The sequence below is a fragment of the Theropithecus gelada genome, chromosome 1 (assembly GCF_003255815.1).
Source record: "Theropithecus gelada isolate Dixy chromosome 1, Tgel_1.0, whole genome shotgun sequence".
Lineage (NCBI taxonomy): Eukaryota > Metazoa > Chordata > Mammalia > Primates > Cercopithecidae > Theropithecus > Theropithecus gelada.
This window is the reverse complement of record NC_037668.1, coordinates 13,335,176-13,352,635: the sequence shown is the minus strand read 5'-3', so window position 1 is coordinate 13,352,635 and position 17,460 is coordinate 13,335,176. Positions and strand designations below refer to the sequence as shown.

The 17,460-nt window shown below is 43.3% G+C and overlaps 1 protein-coding gene and 1 pseudogene across 1 annotated transcript in view; one reads left to right on the top strand and one right to left on the bottom strand.

Moving 5' to 3' along the window:
- The window catches only part of NBPF11 (NBPF member 11), a 46,551-nt gene that overhangs the window by 14,662 nt on the left and 14,429 nt on the right, over positions 1 to 17,460 (bottom strand). Inside the window, 7 exon segments of the mRNA XM_025375383.1 lie at positions 424 to 475; positions 1,753 to 1,958; positions 2,421 to 2,493; positions 3,544 to 3,758; positions 4,906 to 5,008; positions 6,774 to 6,813; positions 6,816 to 6,988. Coding sequence (XP_025231168.1) covers positions 424 to 475; positions 1,753 to 1,958; positions 2,421 to 2,493; positions 3,544 to 3,758; positions 4,906 to 5,008; positions 6,774 to 6,813; positions 6,816 to 6,988 — 862 coding nt within the window.
- LOC112631508 lies at positions 7,104 to 16,793 on the top strand (annotated as a pseudogene).

Sequence of the window (17,460 nt, the reverse complement as noted above, 5' to 3'; positions counted from 1 at the left end):
CACTATAAAAAAAAAAAAAAAAAAAAAAAAAAAGAACTAGAGAAGCAAGGCAAACAAATTCAAAAGCTAGCAGAAGACAAGAAATAATAACGAAGATCAGAGCAGAACTAAAGGAGATAGAGACACAAAAAAAACTCTTCAAAAAATCAGTGAATCCAGGAGCTGGCTTTTTGAAAAGATCAACAAGAAAACCCTGTTTGGTTCACTCACCTGGTTCATCTGATTGCAAGTGCCTATATTGAGAGGACTATGAAATTAAAACCAATACAGTTACCACAAATAACACACAACATTGTTAATAAGGACAATTTGTAGCTGGGTGAACAGAAGAAATAGTTCTATTCATCACCACCCCTTTTTCCCTAAATCTACAATCTCTAGGTGTCACTACTGAAGTAACAGCCCACAATTCCACAGCATTACCTGGGAGACACTGGCCCTTTTTCTTCCTCTTCCTCATCATCACTTTCATTTTCTGTAAATAAATTCAGAGAAGCATGTCACATTAAGCAATTCACACTTCACATATGACCAAATCACTGTCCAGTCATAGCACAAGGATGTAACTATTCTCAGTGCAAGAATATGAATTCTGACAGGAATATTCTAGGGTGCCCTAGATAAAGTGTGGTGAGAAGTAGATGACCCTGCTTTCCAGAGCCACAGGCCAAAGTCTCCCTCTACATGTAGACCATAATGCCATATTCCCTGCCTGAGTCAAAGTTAAACAAAATTTTTCCCAAAAAACTCTCCAGAAATTGGTCAAACAGTTTTCTTGGAGTGTTGCTGCAATACTGACTTATATCACCAGGTAACATGGACATTAAATGTTTAGAGGCATCTATACATGAAACTCGACTGATAGATAAATTTGAACAACTCTTGCTTTAAAAAGAATCTGTGATTTGGAAGGCCAAGACAGGTGAATCATTTCAGGTCATTAGTTAAAGACCAGCCTGGCCAATATGGGGAAACCTGGTCTCTACTAAAAATACAAAAATTAGCCAGATGCAGTGGTGTGCACCTGTGGTCCCAGCTACTCAGGAGGCTGAGGCAAGAGAATCACCTGAATCTGGGAGGCGGAGGTTGCACCAAGCCAAGATGGTGACATGGCACTCCAGTCTGGGTGACAGAGCAAGACTCCATTGCAACAACAACAACAAAAATCTATGATGCTAAAAAGAAACACTGGATCAGCCATTGCACTGATGGGGTGGAGAAACAGGGTCCAGCCTTGCTTTATGGAAATATATCAGCAAAGTAAAGAAGAAAATTTTCCATCCTGATTTCAGGGTGACTGTGCAGCTAAGCAAGCTGACTTAAAGGAGATCAAGATTAAAGCTGAGAGCAGTGAAGCCTAGGGATCAATATTTCCAGATACAAAGGCAAGGTTGCCAGCTTCCTTAAAAAGGCATAGAAACTCCATGAACATTGTTCAGGGACAGATGACTTAATCGCAGATGACAAGAGATATTGAATCGAAGCTAGAAGGCCTGACAGATACTTCCTGTGTACCTCCTGCACTCAGGTGACTATGAGATTGTCACATCTGCATGGGGTCCAGTAACTTGATACTGGGGACTGGCAGACAAAGGCATGACATGAGCTGAGAAGGACAAAAAACTCCCTGATATCTGTTTAGATGCCACCGTAGGTTTTATTCAAAACAATTTGTGTGTATAGAGCCTGTCTTCAGAGTTTACCTTCCTCAACCTAGACAGAGGCAGGAGACATAAGGAAAAGAGAGGCTACTTGGGATAATATGTACAGCATCTGCCCACTCATCATGAGAGGATGAGTCAATGAAAGGTGAGTTGAATTTGTCTTCATCAAATGTGATCTTGGTATTCCTGTGTAGCTGGTTGGAGTCACAAGGAACATGGCTATTTGAACAAGTGACAGCATATTCCTCCAGTAAGTCCTCAGGGACTTCCCTTTCTTTGGCCTTCTGCACCTCCCTGATGAGCAAGGTGGGACAGAGAAGAAAGAAGATTAAACACAGAGGGATTGGACCCCAGGGAATCCTAGCTGGTTTTGGCAAGAGGCAAAAAGAGAGTAGTCCAAGAAAGCAAACAGGAGGTTCCCTTTAAGAAGTGACAGGCAATCCTCTTCTCTCTGCAACAGAGCATGGCTGCCATGGGAGCCAGAGAGGAAGAGAGCAACTGGTGTTCACTGCACTGGAAAGATAGGAGCTGAGGAGGATGAAGACTCAGCTATCCCTGTACAGTACAGACATGACACTCGGCACACACAGAGAGACAACAGCTGCCACACCCTGTGTCTAAGCTGGGTTGAATTTCACATACTGTGGCCAAGGGAATGCAGGCTTGGGGCCCATCGTAGATGCCAGAGAGGGTGCGCCTCCTAGACCCTTTTCATATGTTACCACCCACTACTTGCTCCTGAGTATTCAGTGTTACCTGGGGGCACACGAATCCTGTACTTTCTCAGCCTCCTCAACTTGAACATCTGCATCCTCACCTTGGCCATTTTCTGTAAATACAGAAGTGTTCGTTCAGGTATTTCCCACTTCACACTCTGCAAGCACAGTCAGCCCAATGAGCACAGAGACATGAACATCTAGGCATGGGTCACCATTCAACTGAAAGCTCTCATGTTTTATCTTTAACAAAATGACCTGGCGTTGTTTCCTGATCCATCAGGCAATGCATTTCTGATCTGGAGGGCCACCATCAAGATATGGCCAAATATTGAAAAGACCTTTTGGTCCCCACATCACTGGAGGCTTGTGCAGCCTCTCTCTGGCCTTTGGCAGCTGTCTCCCCCATCCCGCCACAGATCTGATTCCCAGGCACGGGCTTGGTGTCCTGTCACAGTTTGCATTTCCAACCTAATTCTTTCTTTTAGGAGAGGACAAACTTGTCCCACAGTCCTCTATACATCAGGAGACTGCACAGGCCCTCCACGTGGCTTCTGCTGTGTTATTCAGGGACATTCTCTCCGTGGGGAGTGCTCCAGTCTGAAGCCCTTCCTACCACCAAATGCCCCCACATCAAGTGCCTTCTCCAACACCACACAGCAAGGGGCTTCATCTCATTTTGAAAAACAGTCGTAAGTGTTCCCACATTTGGATGCTTCGGACCCTTGCAAGAGACCATTTGCCTGCCTTTGCAGATGGAGAGAGAGAAACTCAGGAAGGATAAATCACTCCCTCACCGACAGTTACTAAGAACATTGCCAAAGAGACAGCCTGGGAACCTTCATTTTTAGTCCAGAGCTCTTTTCACTCTAACAAGTGTCCTCCCGTCACAGCCTCCTTCCTGTCCTTTAAAACTAGACAGACGCTGCCTCTTGTTCCAAAGACCACCTTCCATCAAGGAAGGAGGGACATTTGCAATACTGTGACCTCCAACCTCATGGGTTTCCCATCTCCGTTCTTACCCAGGAAGTCCTGGTCATGTCATGGCCACATGTTTAGTGGAAAAAAGCCCCACCGATACAACTGTCATTGTGAAAGTGTGGAGGTCTGGAGTCTCTCATAAGCCTGGGGTTTGGGGTCATCAGGGCCTGTGGCCATCTTACCTGAGCTGAGCTTGTGGACAAGGTGCTGTGCCAGCCTACACCCCTCAGCCAGCTGTTCTTGGAGGTCCCGCCGCTGGGACTTGTCCGGCTCATCCAGAGTGAGGAGGGCCTGGAGATGCTGAGTCAATGAGCGGGAGGCATCTCTCCCTTCCCGTAACTTCTCCCTTAACTGGATCAGCTCTCATGCCTGAGAGTGAACCAGGACTTTATATTGCCTAAGGTGAGAGGGTAGAGAACATTTAACAGTGGAAAGGGATGAGTGATCAGTTCTAATATTGCAACAGAGATTTCTGAGACAATGTCCTCAAGGAGACCTCCAAGCAGAAGGTCAGCACATGTTTAAAGGAATGTCTGTGGCCAAGAGAAAGAATAGAAAATGGTTTACAGGCTTCCTCTGTATCAGAGAGGACTCCTGTAAGATCCTTGATGATGTTCCATTCATCTTTCTCTTCTTTTTTTTTTTTTTTTTCTTGAGACGGAGTCTCGCTCTGTCGCCCAGGCTGGAGTGCAGTGGCCGGATCTCAGCTCACTGCAAGCTCCGCCTCCCGGGTTTACGCCATTCTCCTGCCTCAGCCTCCCGAGTAGCTGGGACTACAGGCGTCCGCCACCTCGCCCGGCTAGTTTTTTGTATTTTTAGTAGAGACGGGGTTTCACCGTATTAGCCAGGATGGTCTCGATCTCCTGACCTCGTGATCCGCCTGTCTCGGCCTCCCAAAGTGCTGGGATTACAGGCTTGAGCCACCGCGCCCGGCTCATCTTTCTCTTCTGTAAACAAAAGTAGGTGTTTTCCTAATTCCATTTCAAAAAGACATCCTTTCAGTTCCTCACCCTGGCCACGGACATTTCCATGTGAAAATACGCATAGTGCATCTTGCGGCGATAGATACAAAGTCATGTACAGAAATGAGGCCAGGTGCAGACGGGGTGAATTGAAAAGATGAAAGAAGAAAAGAATGACAGGGTCGAGAAGGCAACATTGAATGAGTGGAAGAATGAGACGCCGTAGCCAGTCAGGAGGTGATTCTGACTAAGGGTAAGTGGGGTGGTGATGGCACACCATTTTGAGTATACTGAATGCTGCTGGGTGGTTTGCACTCCTTTGATTAATTTCGTGTTATGTAAATTTCACCTCAACAATTACTTGTTTGAAAAAGAGAAAACAAGGCTCTGAGAAACAACTGCAACCCATAACTTATTATTATCCTTGTTCTCTGTTTGATAAATATTTGTGTGTCGTGAGCCTGCCATGGCAATTCCTGCCCTTCCCTGACCCAGCTTAGCTCTTACTTCTCCCCGCCGAGCTGCTGTACGTCAGAGATTTACACACCTGCCCACCTGCCTGCCCCCACGGGGCCCCCTCACCTGAGCTCCTCAGCTTGCTTGAGCTGCTCTGCGAGCTTCTCCCCCTTGAACTGCAGCTCATCCCTCAGCATAGATTTTATGAGGTCTTTGCACTCTTCATACTCTGAGAAAAGACAGACACGCCTGCCTCAGTGGAAGGCTGGACATGCTGCTGTGGTCACTGCCTACAGGGCAGGAGGCAGGTCCATACCAAGGACAAAACTGTCCCCGCTACCAGGCTCTAGGCAGGGATTTCCACGTCTTTACTCTTCAGTCTCCCGACTTTCTGGCATCTGATCCTCCAAAATTTAAAGACGAAGAAAGAGAAACTCAAGGGCACATCAAGGAAGTTGACAAGATGATTCAACCACAACGAAGTGGAGTCAGAATTCACAGCCCCTGAGGTCTGAGTCTGAATGCGGGGCCACTTTCCCAAGCCTTCAGCCTCTCCTCTAAAACACTGCACTGGGCCATGAAGCAGTGACTTCTTGTACAGTTGGGAAGGCCCCTAGGACTATGGGACTGATGGTTTCCCTTTTACTGGGAATTTCAAGGACAAGTATGTCAAAGATTTTTAAAATCTTTGATTTCTAAATCATATCTTCAGATAAGATTTTAAGAATCATATCTGAAACATAAAGTATGAGACATAAGACCATAAGGCCATGAAGGAAATGTGCTCAAATACTAATAAAGTTTGTGTTAATTTAGAAACAGTAGAATGAAGAACTAATAGATAGTGTTTACTCTGTGCCAGTAAGTGTTCTAGGAGATTGACAAGAAATAGCTCATGTAATTCACTGCAGCAATTTACAGAGATAGCTATTATTGTAGTACCCTATGAACAGATGAGGAAACTGACGGACAGACAAGACAAGCAACTTGGATGGAGCCCAGGATAGAGGCCCAGGTCCCTGCTCTGCCCACTGCACTGCTACTTCCACACATTGTTGGGTGCGATCTTTCTTCCTCTTTAGGAACAAGAGCCTGTGCCCCTTCAGGAAGCAGGACTTCCTCTCACCAGGGTACTCTCTGCTTTTTTTTTTTTTTTTTTTTTCCTCCTTGACAAGTCTTCCCCTGTCGCCCAGGGCTGGAGTGCAATGGCGCGATCTTGGCTCACTGCAACCTCCGCCTCTTGGGTTCAAAAGATTCTCCTGCCTCAGACTCCCGAGTAGCTGGGATTACAGGTGCCTCCCACCATGCCCAGCTAATTTTTGTATTTTCAGTGGAGACGCGGTTTCTCCATGTTGCCCAGGCTGGTCTCAAACTCCTGACCTCGTGATCTGCCCACCTCAGCCTCCCAAAGTGCTGGGATTACAGGGGTGAGCCACTGTGCATGGCCCCTACTCCCTGCTCTTGATGCTGTCACTTACAGATACCACAGGTTCTATTAGGAGCAGACACCTCTTGAAGCTCCTCAGAGCGGGTACTGGGTACTATCACAAAGTTTCCCTCAGGGTCACTAGAACAGAGCTTTGACTATTGGGTCTCAACAGAATCTTGTACTGAAAAAAAGTTCACTAGTCCCAGACATTTAAAACAGCAGACTAGATGTTATTTGTCTGCAGGATCTTATATGGTACAGAGAGGATTCTTGAAAACATGATGAAGCCTCTTGGAGAAAACAGGTCGTTCTGTGCCTGTGTCAGAAAGTAACAACTGGGATTTGAACTCTAGTCCCACCCCCATCTGACTGCAAACATGGAAAGTTGCTAAATACTTTGGTACCTCTGTCTTCCAACCTTAACAAAATGTTAAAATACCCATTTCTGTTTTCCTAGAAGTATGGGAAGGAAGAAATTATTTTTGATGGAGAGAGCATTTAGTTTCTCAGAGGGAAAACAGGACATCATTCATCACTTTCGTGATGGTGAGCCTATAGATCTTACTGTATTTGTTCTGCCTGTTGACCAGGAAGCAGGCCACTTCACTTGAGTTACAAGAAATTTCTCTTTGATGTTTCTGAACTGCTGTTTCTTCTCTGCCAGCTGGGGGCGCAATTTCTCGTTGATTTCTAGAATGCTCATCTCTGCCTTCTCACTGGACCAAGGGCCGGCAGATACCACCATGCTGAGGTTTGTGGCAGAAGAGGTGGAGCCAGGGACTGGGGAGAAGAAATGCAAACACATGGTGGGTTAAAAACTGGTGAAACCAAATAGGTTTAATCAGGACTGAGGGATGTCAGTAACTGAAATTCTTAACTTACTGTTGAGAAAAACATGATCACTCCCCACAGTAATTTAGGATCCTTAACCACAAAAACAAGGTTTGAGGTGTCTGAGCTCAGAGCTGAAGGCACTGCCAGTGGCTCAGAGTCTGACAAGAGTGAGGAAGATTGTCGCCAGCGTGCCAGGTAACCGTCTGCCGTTGCAATAACAGAATTAGAAGGTGGGGGTGTCGTGGAATCTTAGGAGCCCTGCATTCCAATTGCCCAGTCTTTGCTGAAACACAGGCACCCTGGTCTCACCTGAGGATCACCACCAATGGGGATCATTCCTTCAACATTCACTCTCAGTATTCGTGTACCCTCGTGACAATGGCACAGACCCATCTCTTTCCCAATACATCTAAGCATATTCCTCACTGTTTAGCTCTTGTCTGTACAAAATCGTCAAGGCAGAAACAGTTTCCCAACAGGTTATATTTTCTTAATGGTAGTCATGAAGTCACCCCACCTGCTGTAAGATAAAACAGAGCCTTAGGCTTTTCCACAGGTGTAAGATACCAAACTTTTAGCCCGCTCTGATATCCTCTGGTTCTTCTGCAGTTTTTTCTGTATCCACTAGAAAGTGAATGAATAATTCATTTTTAAAAAATGTTTTCTTTCCTGTCTCAGTATTCTTCTTCCTGCAACCCACTGTTATGTTGATTTCTTTTTCTCAGTGGGGCACCATCTTGGGCTTTCATTACACTCTAGACCAGTTTGGCATCCCTACGTCCAAAGCTCTTCCTCTATGTGGGTTGATTTGTTTTTCAATGTCACTGAGCACTACATTTCATACTTATCACTTATGGATGTCATTCAAGTGCCACAAGACCTCTTTTCAAGGTATCAAGTGATCAAAATCATTTATATAGAGGTCTCCTGAAAACACGTGTGACCATCTATCTTGGGAATTTTTGTAAACCTGAGGCTATTTTGTTTTCCCATGTACTGAAAAGAACAGGGCCACGAGCAGTTCTTGTGGAATATGGTTTGATGTATATTTTGTTGAGCTGGACTAACACCATTGATTTTTGGTTGCATTCCACTAACAGAACATGGCAAGATCACGTTCCAGTCAGGGTTGGTTGGTGATCCTCAGTGTTGCTGTGCAGTAGCTGAGTTTGAGGTGAGAGGAGTGAGCAGGAAAGAGTGACCCCCTGAACCACCTCCTCACTTTCTCAGCTTTCATTCCCACCTAGGTTTTGTGAGCCTGGAACTTGGGAGACTGTTCTGTAGCCCGGGTCTCCTCAGTTTGGCTGCTGGACTTGCCTGAGTTGAGGGTGCAGTGGGTGTGACCCTGGGCTGCCCAGCATTCATGTGGAAGTGAAGGAAGGAGGACTGGATCAATCCCATTTGAAAGCATCTGTCTCTGCAGCCCACACCATCCTCCCATGACACTGTAAGGATACTGCTTTGAGATCTATCAAAGGCTTTAAGTCAATGTATTTTCTGGGGTCTGGGAGACCTGACATTCTGTGTCAGAATGAAAATCTCTCAAGTTTCTAAATGATAAAACTGCAGGTTCACAAAGTTACATGGCTTACATGAGGTCACACAGGGATGAGTTTTCAGCACTGCCAATAAAAGCAATCACAACAATTATTCAGTAATTATTCATAGGATCCATATAATTCAGTAAATATTCACATAATTATTTAGTAATTATTCATTGACCAATTTGTACAAGGCATTTTGTTCAAAACTGTGCTCATATTTGGACATTGTGTCTTCATCATAATCCTTAAGGCAATGCTATTATCCATAAGTAACAGGTAAGAAACCTGAAGAAGAGGGATAGCAAATCATGTATTTGGCCATATTTCCATTTTTTGGTTTTTGTGATGCTGGAAGAATGAGCAGAATGAGTCACAGGAAGAGAATTCATTCCTGTATCATTTTCCAGGACAGAGGTGTGCCCTCCTAGAGTACTGGGACCAAAATTCCCAAGTGTCTGCAACCTTGCTTTAACAGTACGGGAAATAACCTCTATCACCTGGAATTTCCCTGGAACTTTGGAATATGCAAGAGAAGTATGAGACTTGGGTCTTCCCTTGGCTGTGTTTAATTCACTCTTCTATGGAATACCAATGATTCTCACTAAGATTTTTGCCTTTTTATAACCACAATGTATGTTTTATGGAGAAGATTTTACACTTTGCTCTATTTAGAAAGAATAAATATGAGCAATGGTTTAGGTTTCATGTCCTGGACTTAATATTTTTCTGATTTCTGTTTTGAGATTAAATTCTCATGTAAATAGAAAAATACTTATTATTTCTCATAAGGCCAAGTTTGTTATTAGTTTGAGTTTTTGAAGATGAAGCACAAACTTTTGATTTTATCTTTTTCTGTCCCCATCAGCGCCACTCATTGACTCTCAGTATGACCTAGACTTGCCCTGCAGTTACCCTCGTCCTGCTGAGCCATCTCCTCAGCACTGTCCAATTCCATCAGTGATTTGGGCTCCTCCCAAGCCTCCTGAAATGGGCACAGGGATCAGGACATCAGACACATTCCAGACACAAAGGCAACCCACACTGTAGAGCAGGCAGCTGTGTTCCCACTTCCCTAATGTTCCCGTGATGTCCTCTGAAAGGAACACTTTCCCTTTTTAGGGGTTTGTTCTTCTTGTCTCAATGCCTCTGATCTAGTGAACACAACTGTCCTGAAAGTGAAAGAACTTGCTAAATTTCTGGTTTCTTGTTAGGTGGCTAGAATAGATTTATAAGACTTCCTTACTTACCCATGACTGCTGAAGTTTGAATTCTTAGCAGGACGATTCCTTTTTTTGTAAGCTGGGCAGCTTAGGAAAGATTGGCCATGTTACTGTGCAAAAAGAGGTAAACTTAATTTCTACTCAAAGCATGCTTGAATTTGAAACTAGGGCTTCCACTGTTCCAAAGTTGGACTGTCACTGCCTCAGGCATGTGTCCCGAAGGGCTCATGTCTCTGCTGTACTCAAAATAAAGTTTACATGCAGCCCAGCAAGCCAGATCTCTTTCATTTCTAGGTTCCCTCCACAGTTTTTCCTCTGCTTTAGAGACTGCATTGAAAATATTCTTGTTCTGCTGTTGTGTTTTGGCTTTGGAATGATGTGATGCAGCTCAATGGGTCCTACCCCCAAGTTGATCAGAGTAAGAAACACCTGGGAAAGTCAGTGCACATACAAGTTCATTGTCCTCCTTGCAGGGATTCTGATTCAGAGGGCTCAGGTGGGGCCTGGAATGTGTTTGTTAACATGACTCAGATGCGCAGTCAATCTGGGGACCCGCTGATAGCATCGACCTTACAGTTTATGGGATGATTCCTTCTGTTTTGCTGATGAAGAAACTGAGGCACACAGAGCCTGTAACTTGCCCAAGTTCCCCTTGCTGTAAGTCCTGGAGCCAGATCTCAGGTGCAGCAGCCTCTTCCCATCCCCTTCCCACATTTTCCAATTCGGCTGGGTCAGTTCTTTCCAAGTACGTATTTCTCTCCCCTATACCTCATTTCTGAAAAAAAGGAAAACTGGAATTTAACTTCTTTCATCTAATACATTTCCTCACAACATGCTACCAGCATCGTATTCTGGCCACTTACTATTAAAGTGAGATTTTTTTTTTTTTTTTTTTTTTGAGACAGGGTCTTGTTCTGTCACCCAGGCTGGAGTACACTGGTGATTATAGATCACTGCAACCTCGAACTCCTGGGCTCAAGCGATCCTACTGCCTCAGCTTTCCAAGTAGTTGGAACTCTAGGCACATATCACCATTTCTGACTAACTTTTTATTTTTCATAGAGACAAGGTCTTGCTTTGTTGCTCAGGCTGGTTTTGAAATTCTGGCCTCAAGCAATCCTCTCACCTAGGCCTCCAAAAGTGCTGGGATTACAGGAGTGAGCCTCTGAGCCTGGCCCTGAAATGCTTTTTGTTTGTGTTTGTTTTTAATGAAAATACAAGACATGGAGATGTGGAAAGACACCTTGCTTTATTAGTCTTATTAGTATTATTATTTCTACAGTATAATTTATATATCACAAATTTCACCATTTTAAAGCATACATTTCAGTGTCTTTTACCATATTCCAAAAGTTTTGCAACCATCGCCACTACGTAATTCCAGAATATTTTCATAGTGCCAGAAAGCATGCCTGTATCTATGGGCAGTCACTCTCCAATTCCCCGCTTCTTGCGGTCTCTGACAACCACTAATCTACTTTCTCTATACACAGATGTTCTTATTCTGGGCACTTCCTCTATATGGAATAACAAAGTGTGGCATTTTACATCTGCTTCTCACCATACTGTTCTCAAGTTTCATCCTTTTTAGCCTGCATCAGTACTTCAACCTTTTTATGGCCAAATAATATTCCACTATATGGTTATACCACATTTTGTTTATTCATCAACTGATGGTGGTTTGTTTCCACTTTTTAACTATTATGAATAATGCTGCTATGAACAGCTTTGTACATGTTTTTAAGTGAACATCTGTTTTTCATTTTCTTGGTTATTAACCTAGGAGTGCAATTGCTGCATCATATGTCATTTTATGTTTAACTTTTTTTTATGTTTAACTTTTTGAGGAATTCACACACTGTTTACCAACTTCAGTGGCTACACCATTTTACATTCCCCCTAGTAATATATGAGAATTTCATATTCTCTGTAACTTTCCAAACATATATTGTCTTTATTTTTTTCTTTTTCTTTTTTTTTTTTTTTTTTTTTTTGAAATGGAGTCTTGCTCTGTCACCCGGCTGGAGTGCAGTGGTGCAATCTTGGCTCACTGCAAGCTCCACCTCCCAGGTTCATGCCATTCTCCTGCCTCAGCCTCCCGTGTAGCTGGGACTACAAGCGCCCACCACCGCACCTGGCTAATTTTTTGTATTTTTAGTAGAGACAGGGTTTCACCGTGTTAGCCAGGATGGTCTCGATCTCCTGACCTTGTGATCCGCCCATCTCAGCCTCCCAAAGTGCTGGGATTACAGGCGTGAGCCACCACGCCTGGCCTATTTTTTTCTTAAGTCATACTAGTGGGTGTGAAGTGGTATCTCATTTTGGTTTAAATTTACATTTTCCTAATGATGAAAAACACTGAACATCTTCGCATGTGCTTCTTGGCCATTTGTGTGTTTGCTTTAGAGAAACCTCTACTCACAGCTTTTTACCCATTGTCAAATTTGGTTGTTTGTCATTTATTGCTCAGTTATATGAATTCCTCGTATACTCGAGGTACTAGACCCATGTCAAATATATAATTTGGAAATAGTTCTCCCATTATGTGGATTATCTTTTCACTTCCTTGACAGTGTCCTTTAAAGCACATAAGATTTTTATTTTAATGAAGTCCATTTATATATCTATTTTTGAGTTGTTTGTGCCTACTTAAAAAATGTCTAATCCAAAGTCACAAAGATTTATACCTATGTTTTCTTCAAGACATCGTTTTTTGAATGAGAATTTCCTGGGTTTTAGTGGAGGGTGAACATTGCTTATTTATGCCTCCTGTCCATTACCGATGTTTCTCCTGATTGTTATTCATATGCTCACCACCCCTCCATGGAGCATCCCATGGCCTGTAACAGAGCTTTGGGGACTGATATCCTTCCACTGACTTTGACACTGGTGAGAGCCCTGGTCGTGTGGTTCAGCTTGGCCTTAACCCGACCCAGTTGCACATATTCCTCAGGGCCTTTACAGTTGAAGTCGAGAGCCTCTCTGAGAATGCTTCCCAGCCCATGCTGTTCTAAGGCCAGAGCAAACTTCCTACGTCTATTCCAGACAGAGGGGACTGCAGGGGTTGGACTCATTCAAGACATCTCTCGTGTCAGACAGTACACCTGTTTCAGGGTTTGAGGAAGATTGTTCAAAATGAACTAGGTTCAATTTTTACTGTATGTGTGACTTCTTTCTAGAAACAATAGAATATTTATGTTAGAACAGTTTGTCTATTCTTTGTCAATTGTTGTTTGTCTACATTTTAACGTGGATAAAGGAGCGCTCAGTGTAAATATGTTCTTAACAATTATGGTTCATGTCCACTGCCATGCAATCATATTTACATCTATGAACTGGCTAGACACGGTGGCTCATGCCTGCAATCCCAACACTTGGAGGCCGAAGCAGGCGGATCATGAGGTCAGATCGAGACCATCCTGGCTAACATGGTGAAATCCCATCTCTACTAAAAATACAAAAAATTAGCTTGGTGTGGTGGCGGGTGCCTATAGTCCCAGCTACTCGGGAGGCTGAGGCAGGAGAATGGTGTGAACCCAGGAGGTGGAGCTTACAGTGAGCCAAGATAGAGCCACTGCACTCCAGCCTGGGTGACAGAGCGAGACTCCATCTCAAAAAAAAAAAATCTATGAACTATCCTGTTACTTAGGTATTATCCTGCTCCTGATGAGAAAACAAACTCAGAAAGATTGCAAAATTTCCCTAGGTCACAAAACTAGTGAGGAGAGGATAAGAATTAGAAACCAGTTCCTTTTAGCCTTCAAAGTTAACCTGGTACCATTAGATCAAACTGATTTACATACTTTTGCTGGAATTTGTCTCAGAGTTTGTGGTTCTCACTTGATTTTCCCAAGGAAACTGTGTGCCCCTCTAATATCATTTCAAACTTTGAAATTTAAAACTCTTTTTTATTATACTTTTTTGTCTTTGTTCTATTCCATTGCTTTTGGTTTCTTCTCAACGGATCCCTCTTATTTATATGCTAAATATCTGTTACCTATTTTCTGTCAATTTTCACATTTTTGAGTGTTTGTTTTCTCTCTTTGCTGTTGCTAACAGTTCTTCGCTGAGGTATAATTTGCATAGAGTGTACTGCAAAAAACCTAAAGGTACAGCTTAATAAATTTTAATATAACTATACATTGTATAATAACACCCAGTTAAAGACAGAGAATATTTTCACCCATGCCACAAAGTTCTGATGTGGTCCTTGCCAGTCAACACATCCCCCAAATGAAGAACACATTCTGAATGTTGTCACTGCCTTAGTCCCTTTGTGTTGCTGGAAAGGAATACCAGAGGCTGGGTAATTTATAAAGAAAAGAGGTGCATTTTGCTCATAGTCCTGCAGGCTGCACAAGAAGCATGGCACCCGCATCTGCTCCTCATGAGGGCCTGAGGCTGCTTCCACTTGCAGCAGAAGATGAAAAGGAACCAGTGTGTGCAGAGATCATACGGTGAGAGAGGAAGCAAAAGAGACCGAGTAAAGGTGAGAGGCACTTTTTAATAACCAGCTCCTACAGGAACTAAGAGAGTGAGAATTCACTCACTACCTTCTCCCAGTGTGGAGATTATTCTATTCATGAGGGATCCACTCCCATGCCCCAAACACCTCCCATTAACCCCCACCTCCAATACTGGGGACATTTAAACATGTCATTTCGAGGGGACCAATATTTAAACTATAGCAGCCACCATAGATTAATTTTGCTTATTCATCTGCTTCATAAAAATGGAATCATTTTGGCTGGGCCTGGTGGCTCACACCTGTAATCCCAAGACTTTGCGAGGCTGAGGCGGGCAGATCACCTGAGGTCAGGAGTTCAAGACCATCCTGGCCAACATGGCAAAACCCTGTCTCTAGTGGAAATACAAAAATTTGTCAGGCATGGTGGCAGATGCCTGTAATCCCAGCTACTTGGAAGACTGAGGCAGGGAAAATTTCTTGAATCCAGGAGGCGGAGCTGAGATCGTGCCACTGCACTCCAGCCTAGGGGACAGAGTGAGACTCCATCTCAAAAAAAAAAAAAAAAGGAATCATTTAGTATGTTCTCTTGTTTCAACTTATCTTACTCAGGAGGTTATATATGCCACTAATTTGGTTTTTTCCCTTGTTTCATTTTGTTTTGGCCAAGTAATATCCTATTGATGGTATGATTATCACACAATTTGATATCCATTTTTCTGATGGGAGATGGGTTTACTTATTGGCTACTGTGCATAAGTAACTATGAATATTCTCATACAATTATTTCTGTGAAGATACTTATGTTCCTGGGTATCTATAGCTAGGGATGGAGTTGCTTGGTGAATGGGTAGAAAACGGACACAGAGTTTTGCAAAGTAGTTGTATTTACATTTCTATGAAAGATACAGGCCATTTCCAGTTGCTCTACATTCCCACACACTTAATATTTTCAGTATTTTAAATTATACCAGGTGTACAGTGATATCCTATTTTGGTTTTCTCATGCCTAATGTTCATTTAGATATCTTATGGAAAATATCTTCTCAAATTTTTATGTTCATTGATATGCTGGGGGGTGTTTGTCATTTTCTTTGTAATCTATAGGAGTCCTTTATATATTTTGAATGAATCCATTTATAGATACATATTTTTGGCTATATAACAAATAATTATTCCTGGTCTAAACATAGCGTTTCAGTTGTTAAACAACATAATAAGCAGAAGGTTTTTAAAAATGAAGTGCAATTCGCTTGATTTCTTATTGTGATGAGTGCTACAGTATCTAGTCTAAGAAATATTTTCCTATGTCAAGTTCAAGAAACTATTTCCTATTTTTCCTTTACAAGGTTTCTAATTTTAACTTTCACATCTTAAGTTAATTTCAGTGTATGATGGAGAGTGGTTGTTAATATTAACTTTTTAAAACAACAAATATTATTTCACTCAAAACTGTTTTACTTAAAAGTCTTTCATTTCCCCAATGAAGAGCATTGGTGTCTTTGTTTTTAAAACATTTAGAAGTGGCGGTACGAGCATGTTCTCACTCATGGGTGGGAACTGAACAATGAGAATACTTGGACACAGGGCGGGGAACATAACACACTGGGGCCTGTCTTGGGGTGAGGGGTGGGGAAGGGATAGCATTAGGAGAAATACCTAATGTAAATGACGAGTTAATGGGTGCAGCAAACCAACATGGCACACGTACACCTATGTAACAAACCTGCACGTTGTGCACATGTACCCTAGAACTTAAAGTGATACATATATATATTTGTGTATATGTATATAAATAAAAATAAATAAATATATATATATTTTTTTTTTTTTTAAGTGGCGGTGCGAGGGCTGCTGCACAGCTAGCAGAGCCTTGGTGAGGAGGGCAGCGCCTGCCCCGAGCTCTCCGCCTCCCCCGAGCTCTCCGCCTCCCCCGCCCACCAGCCCAGGAGGCCCCAGCAGCAGCCACCAGAGAAGCCCCTGCAGCAACGCAACAGCCAGGTGGATGCCTCTATCTCCAGCCTCGTGGCAGACAGGACCTGTTAGGATGCAGCCATTGTGGGCAACAAGGACTCGCCCTCCATCTGGGCCGCCATCCAAGGGAAAACCTTCGTCAACATCATGCCAGCTGAGGTTGGTGTCCTGGTTGGCAAAGACTGCTCAAGCTTTTTTGTGAATGGGCTGACACTTGGGGACCAGAAATGTACTGTGGTCCCAGACTCACTGCTGCAGGATGGGGAATTGACTCTTCATATGAAGAGCATCAGTGGAGCCCCCACCTTCAATGTCATTGTCACGGTGATTGCCAAGACACTAGGCCTGCTGATGGGCAAAGAAGGTGTCCACAGCAGTTTCATCAACAAGCAGTGTTATGAAATGGCCTCCCACCTTCAGTGTTCCCAGTACTGACCTCCTTTGTTCCTTCCCCTCCACCGCTTCCCACAGCTTTGCCCCCCTTTCCGTCTCATACACACATACACCATTTTAATTTCAGGGGCCATCACCCCACACACCTTATTGCTGCCAAATATTTCTGGTCCAAACTCAATTTTATAGCAGCCACCCCTCTATTAAATCTGTTAGCCTTTTCCTTGTGCAGGTACAGTCCAGTCCTTGGTAAGTATGCACATGGAACCCACATGGACATCGAGAGCTGCCCCTCTGAACAGCTGTCTCCTCACTGGTGCCCTGCCCTGCAGATTGCAATTTCTTCAGTGGCCTTGAACTCTGATCTCTGCCTTCTCAGCTCAGTGGGGCTGCCCTGCTCTGAATGGACTCTAGCCCACTATGCAGCTGCTGAGAAATTCTCCCCAAACAGCTAGGAAATCATGGGGCTTCCCCCTTAAGTTTCCTGTTGTACTATCTGTTGTCCACTGTCTGAAAATAATTTTATGGTTGTTTATGGAGGCAGGATTAGTCTGATATGATTTATTCCAACAGACAGAAGCAGAAATCTGTTATACTCTTTTAATTACTATGTCTTTATAATATTATGGTAGACAGAATCCTAGGATGACCCCCAGTGATCTTTGCTCTTATATAATCACTTCTTCCTGAGTGTAGACAAAGCCAGTGATGAGGTATCACTCCCGTAACTGGGTTACAATTTATGGCAAAAACAAGTTAGCAGATGTAATCAGGATTGCAAATCAGTCAAATCTAAGAGAGATTATCTTATGAGCTTGACCT